This window comes from Asterias amurensis, chromosome 11, assembly GCF_032118995.1.
Source record: "Asterias amurensis chromosome 11, ASM3211899v1".
In the NCBI taxonomy this organism is placed as follows: domain Eukaryota; kingdom Metazoa; phylum Echinodermata; class Asteroidea; order Forcipulatida; family Asteriidae; genus Asterias; species Asterias amurensis.
Window position 1 is genome coordinate 19,538,726 of NC_092658.1, and position 20,761 is coordinate 19,559,486.

The following is a 20,761-nucleotide window of genomic DNA, read 5'->3' on the forward strand; positions in this document are numbered from 1 at the left end:
TAAAAAGTGCTAATTGTATCCAAACTAAGGCGAAAACACAAAAGCTTATTTTCTGTTTTGCAAATATTCTAAGCAGACAATTGATAGCGCCATTATATTAAGGTAATATAATTATACTGTGCACAACTATACAGCAACTCCGTTAATAGAAATAAAGAGCTTACGAATACATTATGTTTAAAAAAGGTAAAATATAATCCAAAGAATCACTGTTCAGCTAAAGAATTCTAAAAGTGTTCAACTTTCAAAAACTGAGCATACTAAAAATACACCAAAAATATTTCACATGAAAGATATAAGGTATACAAACAAATAGGATGCATTTTATTCATTAAACAAATAGCAGAATATTAGGCCTCCTTGAAATAATGGACTGTTCCGCGAAAGTCAAGCGAAATGAAAGTCTAGATTTCATCTTTCACAAGGCAGAGTCAAGCGAAATGAAAGTCTAGATTTCATCTTTCACAAGGCAGAGTCAAGCGAAATGAATGTCTAGATTTCATCTTTCACAAGGCAGAGTCAAGCGAAATAAAAGTCTAGATTTCATCTTTCACAAGGCAGAGTCAAGCGAAATGACAGTTAAGATTTCATCTTTCACAAGGCAGAGTCAAGCGAAATGAAAGTCTAGATTTCATCTTTCACAAGGCAGAGTCAAGCGAAATGAAAGTCTAGATTTCATCTTTCACAAGGCAGAGTCAAGCGAACTGAAAGTCTAGATTTCATCTTTCACAAGGCAGAGTCAAGCGAAATGAAAGTTAAGATTTCATCTTTCACAAGGCAGAGTCAAGCGAAATGAAAGTTAAGATTTCATCTTTCACAAGGCAGAGTCAAGCGAAATGAAAGTCTAGATTTCATCTTTCACAAGGCAGAGTCAAGCGAAATGAAAGTCTAGATTTCATCTTTCACAAGGCAGAGTCAAGCGAAATGAAAGTCTAGATTTCATCTCCTGATTATCTTCTGTTATAATGTACTTATATGTACATCATATATTTCTCCTCTCTTTTTCTATAAATGTATATGTATTTGTTTGTACTTGTTTTATGCCTCTGAAAAAAAGGTCTGGTTTGGATCAAAAGCTAAGGCCATCTACCCTACTCATTAAATAATCGTATAAAAGATATAGGCCTATATTAATTTTATTATTTATTACTCATATAAGTCTGTGTACAATCAATTTGATTATATATCATTTTGTATTATTCATTTTGAATTACGATGATTTCTGCAATATTGAATAAACCTATAAACTTCTTAAAAAAATGAGAGCATATAAACAAAATCACCAACAGCTAAAACATTCAGGAAGTGTTCAACTTCAAAGACTGAGCATACAGTGGCAGTGGACACTATCGGTAATTACTCATAATAATTATAAGCATAAAACCTTATTATGGGAAAGAGTAATGGGGACAGGTTGGTAATATAAAACCTAATTAGAATTGGCTCCCTCTGAAGTGGAGTAGTTTTCGAGAAAGAAGTAGTTTTCCTCGATTTTGATTTCGAGACCTCAGATTTAGAACTTCAGGTCTCGAAATCAAGCATCTGAAAGCACACAACTTCGTGTGACAAGGGTGTTTTTTCTTTCATCTCGCAATTTCGATGACCGATTGAGCTCAAATTTTCACAGGTTTTTTAATTTTATGCACATGTTGAGATACAGCAAGTGAGAATACTGGTCTTTGACAATTACCAATAGAGTCCACTTTCTTTAACTCTAAAATACTTAAAAAATACACACAAAAATACGAAGAAGTCTCACAGCTTTGTACAGTAAGGGGAAATTATTCTTTGACACTTGAACTGTTATCCTCTGCTCAGGTATATACGGGGAGTCGCAGGGTCCATTAAATTATTCTTCCTAAAAAAAAAACCTCTTCACCAGTGTAACTTTACAAAAGTCTGAGCATCAATCTTGATTATTTTTTTTTTAATCCATCCACAATTGACCCCTTGCACGCATGTCACACGCCGCGACTGTGCCACGCTCACCATTCTGGTGGTCAATAGGTTTACGTGTAAACGCTGCGCCGCCTAAAATGCGCACTTCTCTGCTGAGCAACGCACAATGACGTTGCCCACCAATATGGCGCATGCAAGATTATTCTGATGATGACGTCAGGTGAATTGGGTTAATACCCCAAGTTAGAGTTCAACAACCCCCTGGTCACAAATGGGCAACACTTTTACACTGTTTGACCTTTATCAGGCTTTAAAATCTGTCTTGAATATAAGTATTTTTGAGGGCCTACAAAATATTAATTTGGGCAAACGTCTGTTTTCTCTTTTTTAAAGGACATCTACTAACAAAGTGCGTTTTACACAAGTTAAAGGCACTGGACACTATTGATAATTACTCAAAGTAATTTTGAGCATAAAAACTTACTTGGTAACGAGCAAAGGAGAGCTGTTGATAGTATATAACACATTGAGAAAAACGGCTCCCTCTGAATTGAATTCAAGACTTCAGGCTGAGGTCTCAAATTAAAGCATCTGAAAGTACACTAACTTTTGTGACAAGGGTGTTTTTTCTACCTATACTTACTCCCAACTTCGACAACCAATTGAGTTCATATTAACAAGTTTATTATTTTATGCATGTAGAGCTACACCAAGTGAGAAAAACCAAAGGTGTCCAGTACCTTTAAAAAGAAGGTACACGTTTGGTAATTACTCAGAACAAGTATTGGCTTAAAACTGACTTGGTAACGAGCATTGGAGAGCTGTTGATAGTATAAAACATTGTGAGAAATGGCTCCCTGTGAAGTAGCATAGATTTTGAGAAAGAGGTTATTTCTCACTAAAATAAAAAAAGACTTCTAGCTAGAAGTCTTTTATTCCTATTTGAAAGCACACTAATTCACCCAACAAGGGTGTTTTTTCTCTCATCGTTTTCTCGCAACTCTGATGACCAATTGAGCTTAATTTTCACAGGCTTGTTATTAAATTTATGCTTACGGTTGGATGCACCAAGTGAGAAGTCTGGTCTTTGACAATTACCAAAGGTGTACCTTCCCTTTAAAAGTGAGGTGGATCACGTAACTCAATTTGACCTTGTAGCCTCTTGTAGAGGAGCTTTGCCCATCCCTGCACCTCAAATCCCTTACCGAGAAAACTGTCAAGCTCTCTGGAGATTATCTGTAATTCAAAGAGCCTCTGTCGATACATATTTTTCACGTGACTCCTCGACTGCTACAGACACAGAAAGATCAAGGCTGGCTGTGTTAATACTTGAAGTGCCGAGTGCAGTCTGAGAGGTTGGGAGATCGTAGGACCTATCAGGATGAAACTCGGGTGCTTGACATACACGGCAACAGCAGATCCGTCTAAGGTAAGGGGCGACCGCTGCTCGGACCTCTTCACGTCGAGCACAGAACATGACAAAGACGACCACACCCTACCACAAACAATAGCGACATACATATGAATTTGTTTTAAATTATACAGTTTTTATATTGATTGTGTATACTTGTATTTGGCCACTGGATGTTACGTTTCAATGGTTTTTAACGTGGACAATAAATAAATCTATTCTATCTATCTATTCTATATTTACTTCTGCAATATGACTAAATAATGTGGTGGGCTTCCAAGCAGAGAGGGCCGACCGCCCATCGACTTCAGTAGAGTGTAAGCGCCTTTTCACATGAGGCAACTTTGAGGCAACCAATTGCGATGCATGCAAATGGAACACTTTGGTAGCACATTTTTGGAGTAAATTTTTTAAATAATAGCCTTACAATCCCCAAGGTGAATATTTCAATTTGATTGGCTTTCCTTCACGAACATAGCCTTGAATCGGTTGCATGCAACTTAGTTTGCGCATTTTGATATGTTCATAAAAAACATGAATTTGTTATCATAAGTTTTGTACACATTGTGTTCTCCCTGTTTTATGTATGGAATACAGCCCAAATAACCCAAATAATTTAAGAAACAATACAATGAACAGACCTGCAAGGAGTTAAACACACAGAAGAGGAGCTGGAAGGCAAAAGTTGCCCCTTCAATGGCCAAGAACCCAAAGCACCACGTTAAGCCCATGAGGGCTGAGATTCCCACAGCATTCTGGAGGCGTTTGGTTATTTGCTCTGTCCGAGATGCCTCTTTGACCTTGAGGAGACTGCGCATGACCAGGATGAAAGTGATGACGTTGTGGAGGAGGATGAGAGCGATTGGGGTGAGGAGACCGAGGTACATGGCCAGACCAGGAGAGATGAAACAACTACAGTCAAAATAAAAGGAATGATTGTGTTGTAAAACAGCTCTAATTCATTGTACTTTATTCAATAACAGACCCAGAGGTAGACCGGGGAAACGATGGCTGGAAGATATCAAGCACTTCTGTGAAGAGGCTGACATACCATCAGTGGCAGCAGCAGGACACCTAGCAAGGAACAGAGACCTATGAAGACTCATAGTTGGGAAGCAAATCTCCGGGACCTACCTCGGGAGGACGGCTATGATGATGATACTTCAATAACACTAACAGGTTGTCAAACTACTCTAGCATTACATGAACCTACATAGCTTCAGGCAAGTACGAGGTACAAGTTTCTGTACTCGACGTCTCATTGTTGATTTGAAAAAATTCTAGAGGAATATTTTAAAATCCCTTTAAATTCCGGTCCTAGTAGAAAGTTAGTATTTCATAGGTATCACTATTACAAAACTTACTAATCATCATGCTTGTAGGATTCTGTCGCTGCTGCCAAAGTTGCGGTCAGGACAATCAGTGGAGATCCTTTAAAAAATAAGAGCAGTGTGAATTAATAGTAGGAGCAATGCAGGTGTTCCACAAGGTGTTTTTTTAGGCCCATCAATATAAATTCCATGCAAGTTCTGATTGTGTCGAGCCCATGTATCGTGTCATGAATAGCAAGTTATGCAGAATTATTCAACTCTGAGGAGATCCTTTAAAAAATAAAAAACAGTGTGAATTAATGGTAGGAGTAAGGTTTTATTTAGGCCCATCATGATATTTACTGCATGTGCTGATGATGTGCCCAAATGTATCGTATCATGAGTGGCAAGTTGTGCAGAATTATTCAACTCCTCTAAAAAGACCCTTATACCGATGCCAAGTTAGGACTGCCTTTGCCAAAAAAGAAAAGATGTGTCCAACCAGTCCTATGTTATGTGAAATCAATTGAAATTGAATTCATGTTTTAGAGCTTTACCCCAAGCAAGGAGTCCAGCTTTGATCATGTATCGTGGCGTGTCTTCAGGGAACACCTTGACGGTGCTGACGTACATATTCCTGGCTTCAACAGCCATCCACATCAAGGTGGTCAGACTCAAGTAGTGAATCAGAGCTCCAACAAATACACACCATCCTCCAGAACCCTGCAGATGAGATCAGAGAATAATGAACTGCCATTCCCTTATCAATTGGTCGTCGAAGTTGCGAGGAAATGATGAAAGAAAAAGCACCCTTGTTGTACAAATTTGTATGCTTTCAGATAGGAATAAAAGACTTCAAGCTAGAAGTCTCTTAATATTTTAGTGAGAAATTACCTTTTTCTCAAAAACTACGTTACTTCAGAGGGAGTCGTTTTTCACAATGTTTTATACTATCAACAGCTCCCAAATGCTTCGTTACCTAATCAGTTTTCAATCTAATATTTGTTTTGAGTAATTACCAAACGTGTACCTTCCCTTTAAGGCAACAGTGATTTCACATTTCAATATCGTTACACTTACCCTTCCATTGTCAATGCCAGCCAGAAACACGATGTACAGCATCAACAAGGAGAAACAAAAATGGATGAAAATCTGACGAGATTTGCCGGTGCGTAGTTTGCTGGATGGAAAATCAATCATCAGCTATTAACATACATTGCTTGTTTGTCTGTTTGTTTGTTTGTTTGTTTGTTTGTTTGTTTGTTTGTTTGTTTGTTTGTTTGTTTGTTTTTGTTTGTTTGTTTGTTTGTTTTTTTGTTTGTTTGTTGGGGTGTTTGTTTGTTTGTTTGTTTGTTTGTTTGTTTGGACGTGGGCTTTGTCACTTAAGCCACAACTGCCATTAAAGAATGATAGTTCTTTAACTCCTTAAAAAAAGATTTGATTTCTTTATGTCCAGTCTCCAATACAACTTGAATGTAAAAAAAATGGCTTCACTGTCAAGGGTTACACAAGTGAGTATATTATAAAGCCTATTTAGAAATAGGTGGAAGATTAGATGTTCTGGTGGGTCAGCTGATATTTCTCTACATCTATTCTTCAGTCTTGTTGACAAGAGCGGTCTTGCGACCAGTGCCAATGCCCACAGACTTACCTTATAGACAAATAAATTACCAATGTAATAGCGAGAGCTGCGACTGATAGAGCACCTCCTACTTGGCTGATGAGATCAAGTGCTGGGGTGAAGGAGAGACCATCATCTCTACGTTTCTGACCCTTCACATCCTGCGCAAAGAAAAAAGTAGAAATCTGTTTGACTGTTTCCCGGTCTAACCATTGTAACATTACGATTCAGCGCCTTGTATCCTTTGGCAACTTTGCACTTTATAAATACAGTTGTTAAAAATGTTCATTGAAACATGTATCGCAGTGAAACCTCAACACGTACCTTATTGAAACTTCAACATGTATCGCAGTGAAACCTCAACACATACCTCATTGAAACCTCAACATGTATCGCAGTGAAACCTTAACACGTACCTCATTGAAACTTCAACATGTATTGCAGTGAAACCTCAACACGTACCTCATTGAAACTTCAACATGTATCGCAGTGAAACCTCAACACGTACCTCGTTGAAACTTCAACATGTATCGCAAAGAAACCTCAACACGTACCTCATTGAAACTTCAACATGTATCGCAGTGAAACCTCAACACGTACCTCATTGAAACTTCAACATGTATCGCAGTGAAACCTCAACACGTACCTCATTGAAACCTCAACATGTATCTTATTGAAACCTCAACACATACCTCATTGAATCCCGAACACATGCCTCCTTGAAATCTCAATGTGACACCTCAACATGTACCTATGTAACCCCTTAACAAGTAACTCCTCAAAACCTCAGCATGTACTTGTAATCTCAATATGTACAATCCAACTGCTCTTAAAATAAAAACTTGTAATAATTTTAGCAAAATGAAATTAATATGCTAAAAACAGGCTCGTAAATATAGTAAATGTATGTAAAGTGTTCCAGGGTCTTGGAGAGAGTTACATACCACAAGTATGGCAAAGTTAGTAGCATGGTCACAATCACATGACACTTTGTCATCGGTCATCTCAGCAAGCTGGCAGCCCTCTGTGGACCAGAAACCGGACTCTTCACCAAATTCCCAGAACACACATTTGATTGTGTCAACGTCTTCTTGGGATACACTGGGTAGAATCTATAATAGTGAGATCACAAAACAATCATCTCGAAGGGCATTATATACTTAATGCAAAGTAGACCTTGATCCCTACGAGTGTCAGTCAGTACCTTTCTTACAGTTAAACTTTAGATTACTATTTTTTGTAAATATATTTCAAACAGAGCTATAACAGATGGTCTTACCTTGAAGTCAATGACCACTGGATCAGTGAGGTTTTTAAGCTCCACACCTTCTACTGCCAGTGAAACGATGGACCCAGCGACTTTTGTTGTCGCGTTGTTTGTGCCGTTCGAACCCTCCGTAACTCCAGTCTGGAACAATGTGTCATCAGCGTAGACTATGAAACTTGCTTGTAGTGATGTTGTGCTGTTTCCTGCTGCCAATTGTTTTATTTTAAATTTTTATTTGTAACTGGGGTGGTGCAACCAAAGGAATAACATAAATGTGGGAAGGTTCAACTAGTTATTGGCACACTGGTAATAAGCGCAATGTTCGACTGGCAGAGTAGGGGTGTAATGGGAACCACAGAACCTAGCTAGCATAAGTGGGTCAGCAAGACATCTGGAAGCCTGCTATCAAAGAACAGATGGCTCACTTTATCAGTAGGTTAGATATGGGTAGGTCTGAAAAAATCCGTACAAATTTGTGCACAAACTTGTATACAAATGCAAAATATTTTCGGCCCTTAGAAAACTACACAATTCTGGGGCCTGATGACAACCCCCTCCCTTCCCCCTTAGATGTGAGAAATGTCCGGTCTACTACATATTTAAATAATACTTTTTGACTCCCCCGTCAGGGCATTGCATTGTTTTACAATTTAGTTTTACCAATGTATATTTGGTTTGCGCTAACACCATGAGTGTATCTGTTTGCCAGGTAGAGTTTGTTCTTTAAGGGAACTGTCTTTATTCTACTACCGCGGAGTAGATGTTCGGGAGTTAGGGAGACTTCTCAGTTCTGAAAAGAACTGTCCTGCTTTTTAACTATTACCAGGGCGGATGGTATAGAAAATAGGCTGGGACTGCTACTTTAGCTTATAGATTCGTGATTAACTCTACTACCGCGGAGTCAGGAGTCAAGAACAAACTCTACCTGGCAAGTAGATACACACATGATGTTACCGCAAACCATACATTGATACCTCACCATGCATGCAATGCCTCAAATCCTTTATTGTAGTTCTGATTCTGGTGAATTACTGCACAATCTCCACATATCGGGATGTGTATACGTGGGGGTGTACACGTGTGCAGGTGTAGTTTTACCAGCTCTTAATCCAAAGGCTTATTACTCAAAGCGTGTGTATGGTATCATCAACCAGCTTTGAATCAAGATAGTTTGCATAGTCTTGGCAATCTACGTACAGGAATAAATACTGGCATTCTCTAACAACTTGTTTGTTGTACTGGTGTTTGCAAAAAGCCAAGTTTTTTTTTCACTGGCTAAACAAAACTTATGTTGGTTTTCTGTACTCAATGTTTTTATTATTACCTTGTCGTAGCAAGTAAATGATGTTCGCTGGTAACTTAATCGATGCAACAACATCATTTGGTATTTCACTGGCATTCGTGAATGTTTTGATCTCAGTCCCATCTAGAGAGCCCTCTTGTGGCGACCTCGAGCCAGCTGTCTCCTGTTGTACTGATGCAAAGCTGAATCCATTACTTGCATCTATGGGGTCAATACTCACTGCCTCGACATGGATGGTATCCTGTTGTATGCTGACCTCTCCTTCTTGCTGAAGGGTCAAGGAAACTTGAGCCTCAACTGACTGGATGATAGCCGAGGAGCTCTTACTGTCTGGGGAATCTTGCGTCTCTTTGGCGTTGATAATGACATTAGAGACTGTCTCGATCACGGCATCAGTTACCTGCAATTTGTGTAAAGCAAAAACAAGATTTTTACTAGTGTGTGAACTGCTGACTTTCTAGAGATCGTATGGTCTGATGGTTATGGTAATTGCTGCAGTGATAATAAGACATAAAACGAGCATGCAAGAAGGGGAACATATTAGAAATAAAATGGAACGATTCAAAGTTTGCCAAGAGGCGGACAAGACAGTGCATTATAGAGAGACAAGTCTTCACTCTTACCTCTGGATCCCCAGATCCTGCACTGACAATGTTTTCCAAAATCTGTGAAATCGCTTCCACGTCACTTTCGCTGGATGAAGAATTTGAAGAAGTCTGATTGACAAGAAACTCGGCCACTTCTTCTGCATTTCCTTCCGTCACATCAACCTGCCAAAATGAAAAATTTATGCTTGAGACAACAAATTCTGACAACAAAAAACTCATAAAACTCAATGTTTTCAGGTTTTCATTTAGCTTACTATACAATTCCATATTTCACCAAACCTTACATCAACGATATCTTCAACGGTAACAGTCTTCATTGCTTCACCGCAGCTTTGAATCTCGTGTTCCTTCCAATAGAAATACTGAGGGGGAGGTGCTGTTGAACAGTTTCTTGTGGCTCTTGGAAATCCAGCTGTGAATATTAAAAAAAGAAATTGTTCTTATGAAATAAATTTTCATTATATCACAAACACTCTCTTCAGAAAAAATTATTTACTACTATGAAAACGAATTGGAGAGATGGTGATCGTAAAGGAAAATCTACTGGGAGATTCCCTGTGTGGCAGGAAGTTCCGTCCGCCGTACAGTGATCTGTTTACAAACTTCTTCTGATCATGTGCCCTCTTTTATGAACCATGCTCCTACAGCTAATGTTTATTACCCATAAGAGGGACAAAATCACCAGCGTACAGAATTCCCTGTGATTCCGGCAGGATCCAGAAGGAATCCGACTGGGAATCCTGCCGAGTTCCCAGCAAAATTCCGGCAGGACTTTGCAGAATTTTTTGCAGGATCCAGGCGAGATCCTAGAGGAATTACAGTTTTGTTTTCTGAGGGGAAGGCACTTATTGACCTGGACAGAAATGTTCTTATTAATGTTGTCATTCACTTTATTATCACAACACTTGCTCCAAGTTAAAATTTGTTTGTAATTATTGTTCACACAAACCATTCGTCGTAGTGAGCTGGCATCTCTCGGTGGACTCTGCAATTAAACCAGCCATCGTCACCGGCCAGAACAGGGTACCAAGCACCGCATCTTCGGTGACTTCTGGTGCACACTGACCTATATTGGAGTGGTGCATGAAAGGAAACGTTCAACGTTGAGCTCTCAAAAAAAAAAGGATATACATATATAGATGCTCTGAAAACAACACAAATGCTCAGCAAAGGTAAAACTGCTTTCATGATTTTTTTATATTTTTTATTCTATTCTATTCTCCATTTTTTTTTCCATTATCCTCCACTTTTACCTGACAAAACACCTAAAAACAAAGTCTTTAAACCACGGCCCTTGATTAGTTTAAAGGCAGTGGACACTATTGGTAATTACTCATAATAATTATTAGCATAAAACCCTACTTGGTAACGAGTATTAGGGTGCTGTTGATAGTATAAAACATTGTGAGAAACGGCTCCCTCTGAAGTGACGTAGTTTTGGGGAAAGAAGTAATTTTCCACGAATTAGATTTTGAGGTCTCGAAATCAAGCATCTGAAAGTGCACAACTTCGCGTGACGAGGGTGTTTTTCTTTTTATAGTTATCTCGCAACTTCAACGACCAATTGAGCTCAAATTTTATTGGTTTGTTATTTTATGCATATGTTGAGATACACCAAGTGAGAATTTGACATATACCAATAGTGTCCAGTGTCTTTAAGACAAGCTTGCTATTTTTCCCATTAACCTCCACTTTTACCTGACAAAACACCTGAACACAATGTCTTTAAACCACAGTCCTTGAGTAGCTTAATCTTATTTATGCATTGTCTTTATTTTCATACCCTTTGCGTGAACCAAATTTTTGAATATTCAACATGTTGGACAGCAGTTTTTATATACTCTATTATACTATGTCTTTTCCTGAAGGTTGCACAACAAAATTCCCATTGTACGCTGAATACTTACCGATAACCTGAAACACAAAAGAACACTGCAAGACCAAATTGTTGAATCCAAACCACTGATGAAACGTCACTTCATGTTCACCAATCAAAAATCCATCTCCAGAATCCGCAGTCGATGTGAAGTTTGTCTCGTCCCAGCCAGTCAGATCTGGTTCCTGCCAGTTCACTCTAGTTGAAGTGAGGCCAGGATCCGCCACGACTGAAAAGGTCGTTGGGCAAACCAGATCTACCACTGTTTGTAAGGAAGATCCAATTAAATAGTTTGATCGAATCTGATGAAATCTATGAATTTAAAAGTTTACAATTCAAACCCCACCCCAAAAACTTATTAATGAAAAGTTTGAACAAGTCTCTTTCATGTTCCTTGTTCATGGGTCTATACAATGAATGCATACATTGTTTCCCCCACAAAAATTTATTTCTTGAATGCAGCATTTCCATGTACAGACCTAAAGATTGGCCAAGTGAACAATATTTTCAAGACAGAACAAATTGAAGAAGGCAAATTACAAAAACAAGTAGCAATAACAATAGCAAAAAAATCATCAATCATAAACGCACCTCTAACGGTGACGGTGAAGTTACAGAAGTTCTGATTTCCAGACGTGTCTGTTCCCTTGTACATCACCTTGGTATCTCCAACTGAAAAAGTTCCGTATCCATCTTGATGACATTCATTGGAGACGGTTGCTGAGCAACCAAACACCACATCAACAGACTGACCAGAGTTATCAGTGAAGACTGGAGGGGCCCATGACTGATATACCGTGATGATCGACCTGACAGGAATTATCACATCATCAGGGCAGCCATTGATACCAGGAGGCTCGTCATCTAAATAAGTTAGAACAACAAGAAACAAATAAAGAGTGCTAAATGATATGTATAAGACAGTTGTTTAATAAGGATTACATGTACTGTGGACTAGATCAAAGTTATCAGAGAGAATTGGAAGGATCCATGAGTGGGAAACTGGAATGGTTGACAAGGCAGGAATTCTGACATCATCGGAGCAACTGTCAACAGAAGAAAGATCAATATCTAATTCGTAACAAGAAGTTGCAAAGAAATGAAAGAATGAAAGTCATTTTATGAAAGAATGGCTGAATTGAATCAATATTTGTATTATACATAAAAAAGGTGCAGAGCATACCAACAACATCAACTTCAAATGAGCATGTCAGAACCAGATTGTTGATTCCAAACCACTGCTGATATGTCACACTCTGTGAACCAATTGGAAATGCCTCTCCAGAAATGGCAGTTGATGTGAAGTTTGTCTCATCCCATCCGGTTAGATCCGGTTCTTGCCAGTTGACTCTGGCTGTACTTGAGCCAGGATCAGTCGAGACCGTCAAATTCAACGGGCAGACTAGATCAACCTCTGTAAAAAGAAACAAAGAGGGAGACCGCCATGATTGGTAGAGAGCTCAGTTGGTAGAGCGTCGGCTCAAAATACTTATTTGTGTATCTCCTCATTTCTAAACAGATGGATTCGGTATAACTCTAAAAAAGCAGGCCCGCGAAAGCGGGGGGGGTGCTATGGGTGCTGCAGCACCCCTAGCAAAAAAGAAGGGGGTGCTGGAGTATGATATAGCGCCCCTAGTTTTCGAACGTTAATGGTTGTATCATAATAAACATTTTTAACTCACCCCTAAGATCCCCCGAGTGAAAAAATTGTAACACTTTATAACATTAACAAATCAATTTTTAACTCCCACTATTTAGCCGGCGCCGCTACCCTAAAATATTGCAGCAAGGATCGGATAGAACTGCTTTTAAAAACACACTATACATGTACAATGCCATGCGTGAGGAGGGAGGGAGACGTCTAGCTGTGTGTATGGCGATCGCAATGTTGTGAAGTCCGTGCACTGTCGCAAGCGCCAAACCATTATGATCGGTTCTTAGTACGAATGTCAGACAACTCGTCCGTTCGGACAACTCAACGGTACAGACAACTCGACTTTGAGACAACTCGACGGATGGCCAAGACAAGACGACGGTGAGCGGCCGACGTCCGTTACTGTCATGTTTACACGATTTTTTCTGTATAGCCTAAATCCTGCGATTCTATAATTTATCATTGTTATTTATCAATTATATAACAAGAAAGCGTGGTGTCCCAGTGAAGCCCGACGTGGAAGAAACATCTGTTACATGTATGACTGTTATCCTGTGATACTTTGTGTGTGACTCTATTACTTAGCCAGCTGCAGTTCTCTTCAACTTATTCAAGACAGGTTTAAAACAAAAGAAATGGCTCCATCTTTAATAGATGTAACCACACTCACCAACCCCACCCCAACCCACCAACCCCCACCCGAACCCACCAACCCCCAACCCCTCCCCTAAAATTTCTTGTCTTTGACGATGCTGGTGATGGTAGGGATGGAATGTCGTCTGAGCATTATATAATGCAGAAACAGTATGGATATTACGAATCTATAATTGTTTTTAGGTACAATATGATAGCAAAAATAGGTGCATATCAAACTTTGCAATAGACATTAAATTCCAACATCTGAGAGGGGGGTCGTAATCACCTCTCAGACTCCCTAGATTGCACCAGAGAGCATCTACGGCCTAAAAAATTTCCCATGGCCCTAAAGCGGGCCCCGGACCCCACGCCGTTAATGTTATCCCCCCCCCCACAATGGAATGACGCCCCTGGTTTGTCAGAACATAGCTGCCGATGCTGAAAAAGAGGGGCTTTTGCAACTTTTGAAATTCGACCTTAAGCCACTCAAGTGCCCATAAATCCACCAAACAACATCGTAGCGCAACATAAGATGTGTCAAAATGTGCAGAAATTAACGGTGAATAGAAATGAATAATTATTTTTTGGCATACTATTTCAGGTTCCGATATATCTGACCATTTGTAAGTGTTTAGATACTTTAATGGCGCAGTTTACATTTAAGGGCCAAATAATGGCTCAGAATGCACGATAGAGCATCTAGGACCCAAAAACTTCCGGGGCCCTTAAGCGGGCCCCGGACCCCACGCCGTATTGGCTTCGCATACTGCGCTCGCCGATTCTCTGGAAAATCCACCACCATTTGGCCAAAATTTGCTCTCGCGGGCCTGTAAAAAAGACAAATTATTTAGATTAAAATACTTATCTTTTGGGGAGAAACTATATAGCTTGTTTTGGGGTCTTTCAGGCGGTTTAAAAAGTATACAATAGCTTGATGCATACTGGTGAAAGAAAATAACAAAAACATTGCAAAACTTGCAAAATTTTAATGACCTTTGACTGTGACGGTGAAATTACAGAAGTTCCCATTCCCATTGGCGTCTGTTCCCTTGTACATCACCTCGGTATCTCCAACTGAGAAAGTTCCGTACCCATCTTGATGACATACATTGGAGACAGTTGCTAAGCAACCAAACACCACATAAACAGACTGACCAGAGTTATCCGAGAAGACTGGAGGGGCCCATGAATGAGGTACCGGAATGGTTGACGCGGCAGGAATTATCACATCATCAGGGCAGCTGTTGATACCAGGGGGCTTGTGATCTAAATACGTTAACGAAAAGAGAAAAAAAAGAGAAAGCGCATTTTCACCTTTATCACATTCATTATAGTTACTAAATGATATGTCATAAAATAAATACTATCAAGATTACTGTGCACAGAGAAAATTGGAAGGATCCAATATTCAAGAACTGGACTGGTTGACACGGCAGGAATTCTGACATCATCGGAGCAACTGTCAACAGAAGAAAAATCACTATCTAATTCGTAACAAGATAATGCAAAGAAATGAAAGAATGAAAGGCGTTTTATGACAGAATGGCTGAATTGAATCAATTTTTTTGTATTATACGTAACAACAGGGCAAAGCTTACCAACAACATCAACTTCAAAAGAGCATCTCAGAACCAGATTGTTGATTCCAAACCACTGCTGATATGTCACTCTCTGTAAACCAATTGGAAAAGCCTCTCCAGAAATGGCAGTCGATGTGAAGTTTGTCTCGTCCCATCCGGTTAGATCCGGTTCTTGCCAGTACACTATGGCTGTACTTGAGCCAGGATCAGTTGGGATCGTCACATTCAACGGGCAGATTAGATCAACCTCTGTAAAAAGAAGCAAAGAGGGAGACCACCATGATTGGTAGAGAGCTCAGCTGGAAGAGCGCCGGCACAGGGTCAAATTAATTATTTCTGTAACTTTCGTTTACGAACAGATTGGATCATCTTTGGCCGTGAATTAGATTTTTAATCTCTAATAACAAAACAAATTAGTTATTTTAAATGACCCTATCTCTTTTTGGAAAAAAACTGGCTTGTTTTGGGGTCTATCAGGTGGTTAGGATCTATGAAGTATAAAATAGCTTGATGCAATATCGGGTAAAACAAAGTAACAAAAACACTGAAAATGTTCAAAGCACCTTTTACTGTGATTGTGAAGTTACAGAAGTTCTGATTTCCAGACGTGTCTGTTCCAAAGTACATGACCTCGGTATCTCCAGCTGAGAAAGTTCCGTATCCATCTTGATGACATTCATTGAACACGGTTGCTAAGCAACCAAACCCCACATCAACAGACTGACCAGAGTTATCCGAGAAGACTGGAGGGACCCATGAGTGAGGTACCGGAATGGTCGACGCGGCAGGAATTATCACATCATCAGGCCAGCCATTGATACCAGGAGGCTCGTCATCTAAATATGTTAAAGAGAGCAAATCAAGAAAGTGCATTCTACACTGTAACAACACATTTCTTTGAAAACTAACAACATAACAATATGCAGTTATTAAGACATTTATTGTAAGGATTACTGTGCACTAGACGAAAGTTATCGGAGAAAGTTGAAAGGATCCATGAGTGGGCAACTGGAATGGTTGACTGGAATTCTAAAGATCAATATTTCCTAACAGTAAGTTGAAAACAAAGAAGAGAATACAACTGTTTTATATATGTGAGTTATTGGCTGAGATATTGCAACTAGGGTTTGCTTAGAGCAGCCACAAGCGCCTGGTCTCTCACCCAGGTTCTCATGTACTTCCTAAGTTGTGTGTGATGGGCGAAGATGTTGCAAATGTGGTTTACTCTGAGCGGACACAAACCCCTGGTCGCTCAAACTGGTTCTCGGCTGTGGATGGTGGTGGCTCAACGTGAGTTAGCTCTAGAGGTCACATATCCCAAAGTCCCTCGATCCTGGTCCCAACATCTAGTACACTTGCGGGGTTGGGTTGTTGGACTGGCAGTGCCTCCACCAACATCCGTCTGGCCCTGGAATTGCTTCAAGCGATTAAAACGGACCATTTTGACTTTGTCCTGTCGCGATTTGTACAGGGATCCTGTACAGGTGACCTGGTCCAGATGCACTACTGCTTAGGGCCAATCCCACCAACACTGAAGTTTTGGTGTACGACAGATCTACTTGCTAGGTTCGGTGTATTAGAGCCACACTGGTTGACCAAGCTCATACCCTGTTTTGTTGTGCATCTGCTGGAAAAGCAACTAGTGTGTGAAACGGCTCCGGACAGGGATCCGCACGACTGCCCCCTCATGAGACAGCATGACCCTGAACGGGGCCGCAGCTCCAGAGAATTGAACTGTGGGTACCAGGGCGTTTTGAGTGGTACTGACGTAGCCCAATCATGTTCATCCTAGATATATACTCAGGGAAATGATATTGGTGCCTGAAACCCCAAACCCATCTGATCTATCAGCAGGTACTACAACACATAACATAAGGGGCAAAGCTTACCAACAACATCAACTTCAAAAGAGCATGTAAGAACCAGATTGTTGATTCCAAACCACTGGTGATATGTCACTCTCTGTGAACCAATTGGAAAAGCCTCTCCAGAAATGGCAGTCGATGTGAAATTTGTCTCGTCCCATCCGGTTAGATCCGGTTCTTGCCAGTTGACTCTGGCTGTACTCGAGCCAGGATCAGTTGAGATCGTCACATTCAACGGGCAGACTAGATCAACCTCTGTATATAAGGAAACAAAGAGGGAGACTGCCATGATGATGATTGGTAGAATAGCACAGTTGAGCGCCAACACAAGGTCACAATATTGATTTGTGTAAATTTCATTTACAAACCGATTTGACTTGGTTTGGCCATAAATATAATTTTTAATATCTTAGAAAGGAAAAAAAACATTCATAAATACCCTAGACAGTGTCTCTACTCCTATTGGTTGAGAGCGCATCACGTGGGTGTGCATAAACCTTTTGTCAATGACCGGTAAAAAGTGTTATTCATATGCGTGACACGCGAGCTTGCACCTGTTCTTATAAGACAGTTTCTTCATTCCTATTGGGCGAGAGCATCGGCTGAAACAGTTGTGCCACATCATGCGATACGCGCGACGCCCACAGCATTCCCTTATAAGGAGTTGTTTACGCAAGGGCAGTGGAGGGCTCTACCATTTCATCGCTGGAGGGGTGTTGTGTTTAAAGAAATCATTTAACAATTATAATTTTTGCATTTATTTTACTTTTTGACCAAAAAGCGATGATGTTTTTGACCGAAAAGGTTTTTATGAATGGGAATCAAAGTGTGTTGAATCGGTTTTCAACTAGTGGTTTAAACCCGCCGAGGCCTGGTTCTTTATAATTTACCTCAACTTCGTCTCGGTAAACTATCAAGAACCACGCCTCGTTGGGATTAAACCACAAGTTGAAAACCTCTTCACCACACATTGATTCCCTTATTTAGGTTAAACAATCTATCCCTTTTGAGGGCTAGCTTGATTGGGGTCTTTCAAGTAATATGGGTGTTTGAACAGTCTGATGCATGGTCTAAGCAAATAAAAGTAATAAAAACTTAAAAGTATTAAAATATAATACATTCAAGGCACCTGTGACTGTGACGGTGGAGTTACAGAAATACTGATTTCCAGACGTGTCTGTTCCAATGTACATCACCTCCGTATCTCCAACTGAGAAAGTTCCATATCCATCTTGTTGTTGACAATCACTGTCAATGGTTGCTGAGCAATCAAACTCCACATCAACAGGCCAACTATTGTTTAGGAAGACTGGAGGGATCCATGAATAAAGCACCGGATTGGACGATCTTGTAGGAAGTATAACGTCGCCAGGGCAACCTTGAATGGAAAGAAATTCAGTAGCTACATGTAAGACGGATTTTAACAATAACTATTGAACCTTTACTGAACCTTGCAACTGTCACACTAATTGTAGACCCTCTATCGAAGCTGTATCAAGATAGAACCAGAAAGCTAAGTTTTGAAATAAGACTAACCAAAGATCGTGCTGTTGGATAAGCTGAAGAGCCAGCGCCCTCTTGTGCCGATATTGGTACGCTCGTCGATGTTCACAATGTCATCTGTCAGTGATCCAGCTACACTGTGGTAGGTATCACCATCGCCAGCATTGTATCCAACCTTAAAAATTGAAAGTATAAATCGGACAAAAGATTATACCAATAACAATTAGGCCACTTTAATACCAATTAAAGTTGTTGACGACAGTGCTGGTCGGTGCGAGGGATGCATTTGAAATATGAAATATTATTTAATTATTATTATTGTTATTACTATACAGCATTATTATTTTACAGTTTTGTTCATTTATTATTATTATATAACATTTTTTTCAAAATAGAAGTATCTCTCTGGAATTTCCTCTTCTTAGTAACTAATGGGCAATTCCAAGCAAACATGGACATGACATAAACAAATCAAGTTTTTGTCACAACTTTCTTTCCACTTAAAAGTTATAGCTAACATATGAAACCAATTTATTTTTAGTTGTTGACAAGGAATGAACCCAATTTTTCCAAACAAGAACTCAGCTTGGGCTCCATGTAGGCGTGGCAACATTGTCTGGAAAACTGTAATGCAACTGACCATGGTTTTGCCATGTATACCTAAAAGTTCAAGTTGCTGACCATTTCTTAGTATCCTGTTGGATACTCATGATAAGAGTTGTGTGAAACATATACACTTTCACAAGCTTTTTGACAGAGGAAATTTTTGAATTGTGACAAGTGTGGTTTTTACCATGTCCTTTTTGTGTAATGCGACTGACCGTTTTTTACAACATTATAACATCCATAGTACAAAGCCCACAACATTTCTAATATCATCAATTCAAAGCCTTGGATGTCAAGTACAAATCAGTCTATAAACTTAGTGGAAAGAATATCTCACATAGAACTTCTAGCACCAAGATCGAGAAATGACACTGAAAAGTGTAATGCGACTGACCATGGAATTGCCCTAATGCTGTCTTGGAGCCTGAAGTGCAGTGTAAACGATAAAGCCAAGAGGGCTCCGTAAGCCAAGAGGGCACAGTAACAGGAGGGCGCTGTTTAATGGCGACCACCCATGTGATAAAGTATACAGATGACACTACCCTGACTGGTAAAATCTTCTCTAGCGATGAAAACCCACGACCGAAAAGAAATTGTAGACAATTTTGTACATTGTTGTAATCCAAACTATTCAATTCCCAACGTCTGGGATACAAGGGGTGACATACCTGTGCAGTAGCCTGGCTTCCTGCCGCTGCCCATCTTATCTCTTTGTAATTATAAATCACAAAAGACTGTGCACCATCCGTCACTAAAACAGCTTGGAATGTATTAGTCTGCATTTGGGAAAGAAAAGGTACTTTGGTAAGATACATTTGGAATTTATACAAATAATTGGAGATAAAAGTATTTAGCACTTATAGCAGCTCAACAAGCTGGGCTACTGGTGGGTCAATCTTTCTTTTTAAAGAAATAACAAAGAGAGTAAACCCAGAACTGGGGTGCTGGTGTCTTTTAGCCCCCTTGTTGGACTGTTATGGCTTTCTTTTATAATGTAACGGCAACTAAGATCAGACATGTCAGATGATAAGCTTGATGTTAAAAGAGAGCCATAGCAGCCCAACAATGTGTGCTACTGTACTCCTTACAGCGCCCAAATTATGGGTCTACCAAAAGAGTACGTTAATTTTGTCTTACTATGGTTGTGTCGTTGGTGCTGTAGGCTGGAACTTCGTACCAAGTTGCTATTAACATCCACGATGCTCTGAAACCAAACTGGTCACTTCCTTGTCTGACAACCGCCTCTCCACGCTCAAATATAACCTCATTGTCAGAGGTCCGAACATATGGACGGTACGTCACATTCCCAGTCGTTGTTGTGGATATGTCGATATCGCTCCAAAAGACTGCAAGAATTGGAATAGCCCATGGAAAGTGTCTAGGACTAAACTCGGACGTGCCTCCCCCAAATGAAATTAAGCCATTGGTGGACACCTTATAGAAACAAAAGAGACACAGCAAAAATGTTAGAATTTACGAGTCAGAATTTACCCAGATTTCAGGTGTGGAGGCTACAATTTCCATCCATATCCCGTTCAATATTGATTGTCATTGCGCAGTCTGCGCTCCAGCTGGGCCTGGAGTTTTAAAACAACATTAAAATTAAGCGCGGGGGAACAAGG

The 20,761-nt window shown here is 39.9% G+C and overlaps 1 protein-coding gene across 3 annotated transcripts in view; it reads right to left on the reverse strand.

Annotated features, from left to right (window-relative positions):
* Positions 1-829: 829 nt before the first annotated feature.
* Positions 830-20,761, reverse strand: part of LOC139944021 (uncharacterized) — a 35,078-nt gene continuing 15,146 nt past the window's right edge. For 2 of the 3 annotated variants that reach the window (XM_071940958.1, XM_071940956.1), the window contains 23 exons: positions 20,277-20,573; positions 19,808-19,915; positions 18,567-18,708; positions 18,160-18,408; positions 17,055-17,285; positions 15,729-16,001; positions 15,184-15,414; positions 14,579-14,851; positions 12,479-12,709; positions 11,887-12,159; positions 11,327-11,557; positions 10,369-10,485; positions 9,704-9,831; positions 9,435-9,581; positions 8,833-9,211; positions 7,521-7,714; positions 7,186-7,353; positions 6,272-6,402; positions 5,701-5,800; positions 5,178-5,343; positions 4,675-4,741; positions 3,952-4,222; positions 830-3,394 (listed from right to left, as the gene is read on the reverse strand). In XM_071940958.1, the coding sequence (XP_071797059.1) occupies positions 3,143-3,394; positions 3,952-4,222; positions 4,675-4,741; positions 5,178-5,343; positions 5,701-5,800; positions 6,272-6,402; positions 7,186-7,353; positions 7,521-7,714; positions 8,833-9,211; positions 9,435-9,581; positions 9,704-9,831; positions 10,369-10,485; positions 11,327-11,557; positions 11,887-12,159; positions 12,479-12,709; positions 14,579-14,851; positions 15,184-15,414; positions 15,729-16,001; positions 17,055-17,285; positions 18,160-18,408; positions 18,567-18,708; positions 19,808-19,915; positions 20,277-20,333 (4,419 nt within the window). In that variant the 5' untranslated portion in view covers positions 20,334-20,573 and the 3' untranslated portion in view covers positions 830-3,142. The remainder of the gene's footprint in view (positions 3,395-3,951; positions 4,223-4,674; positions 4,742-5,177; positions 5,344-5,700; positions 5,801-6,271; positions 6,403-7,185; positions 7,354-7,520; positions 7,715-8,832; positions 9,212-9,434; positions 9,582-9,703; positions 9,832-10,368; positions 10,486-11,326; positions 11,558-11,886; positions 12,160-12,478; positions 12,710-14,578; positions 14,852-15,183; positions 15,415-15,728; positions 16,002-17,054; positions 17,286-18,159; positions 18,409-18,566; positions 18,709-19,807; positions 19,916-20,276; positions 20,574-20,761) is intronic. The other variant, XM_071940957.1, reaches the window with a different exon arrangement.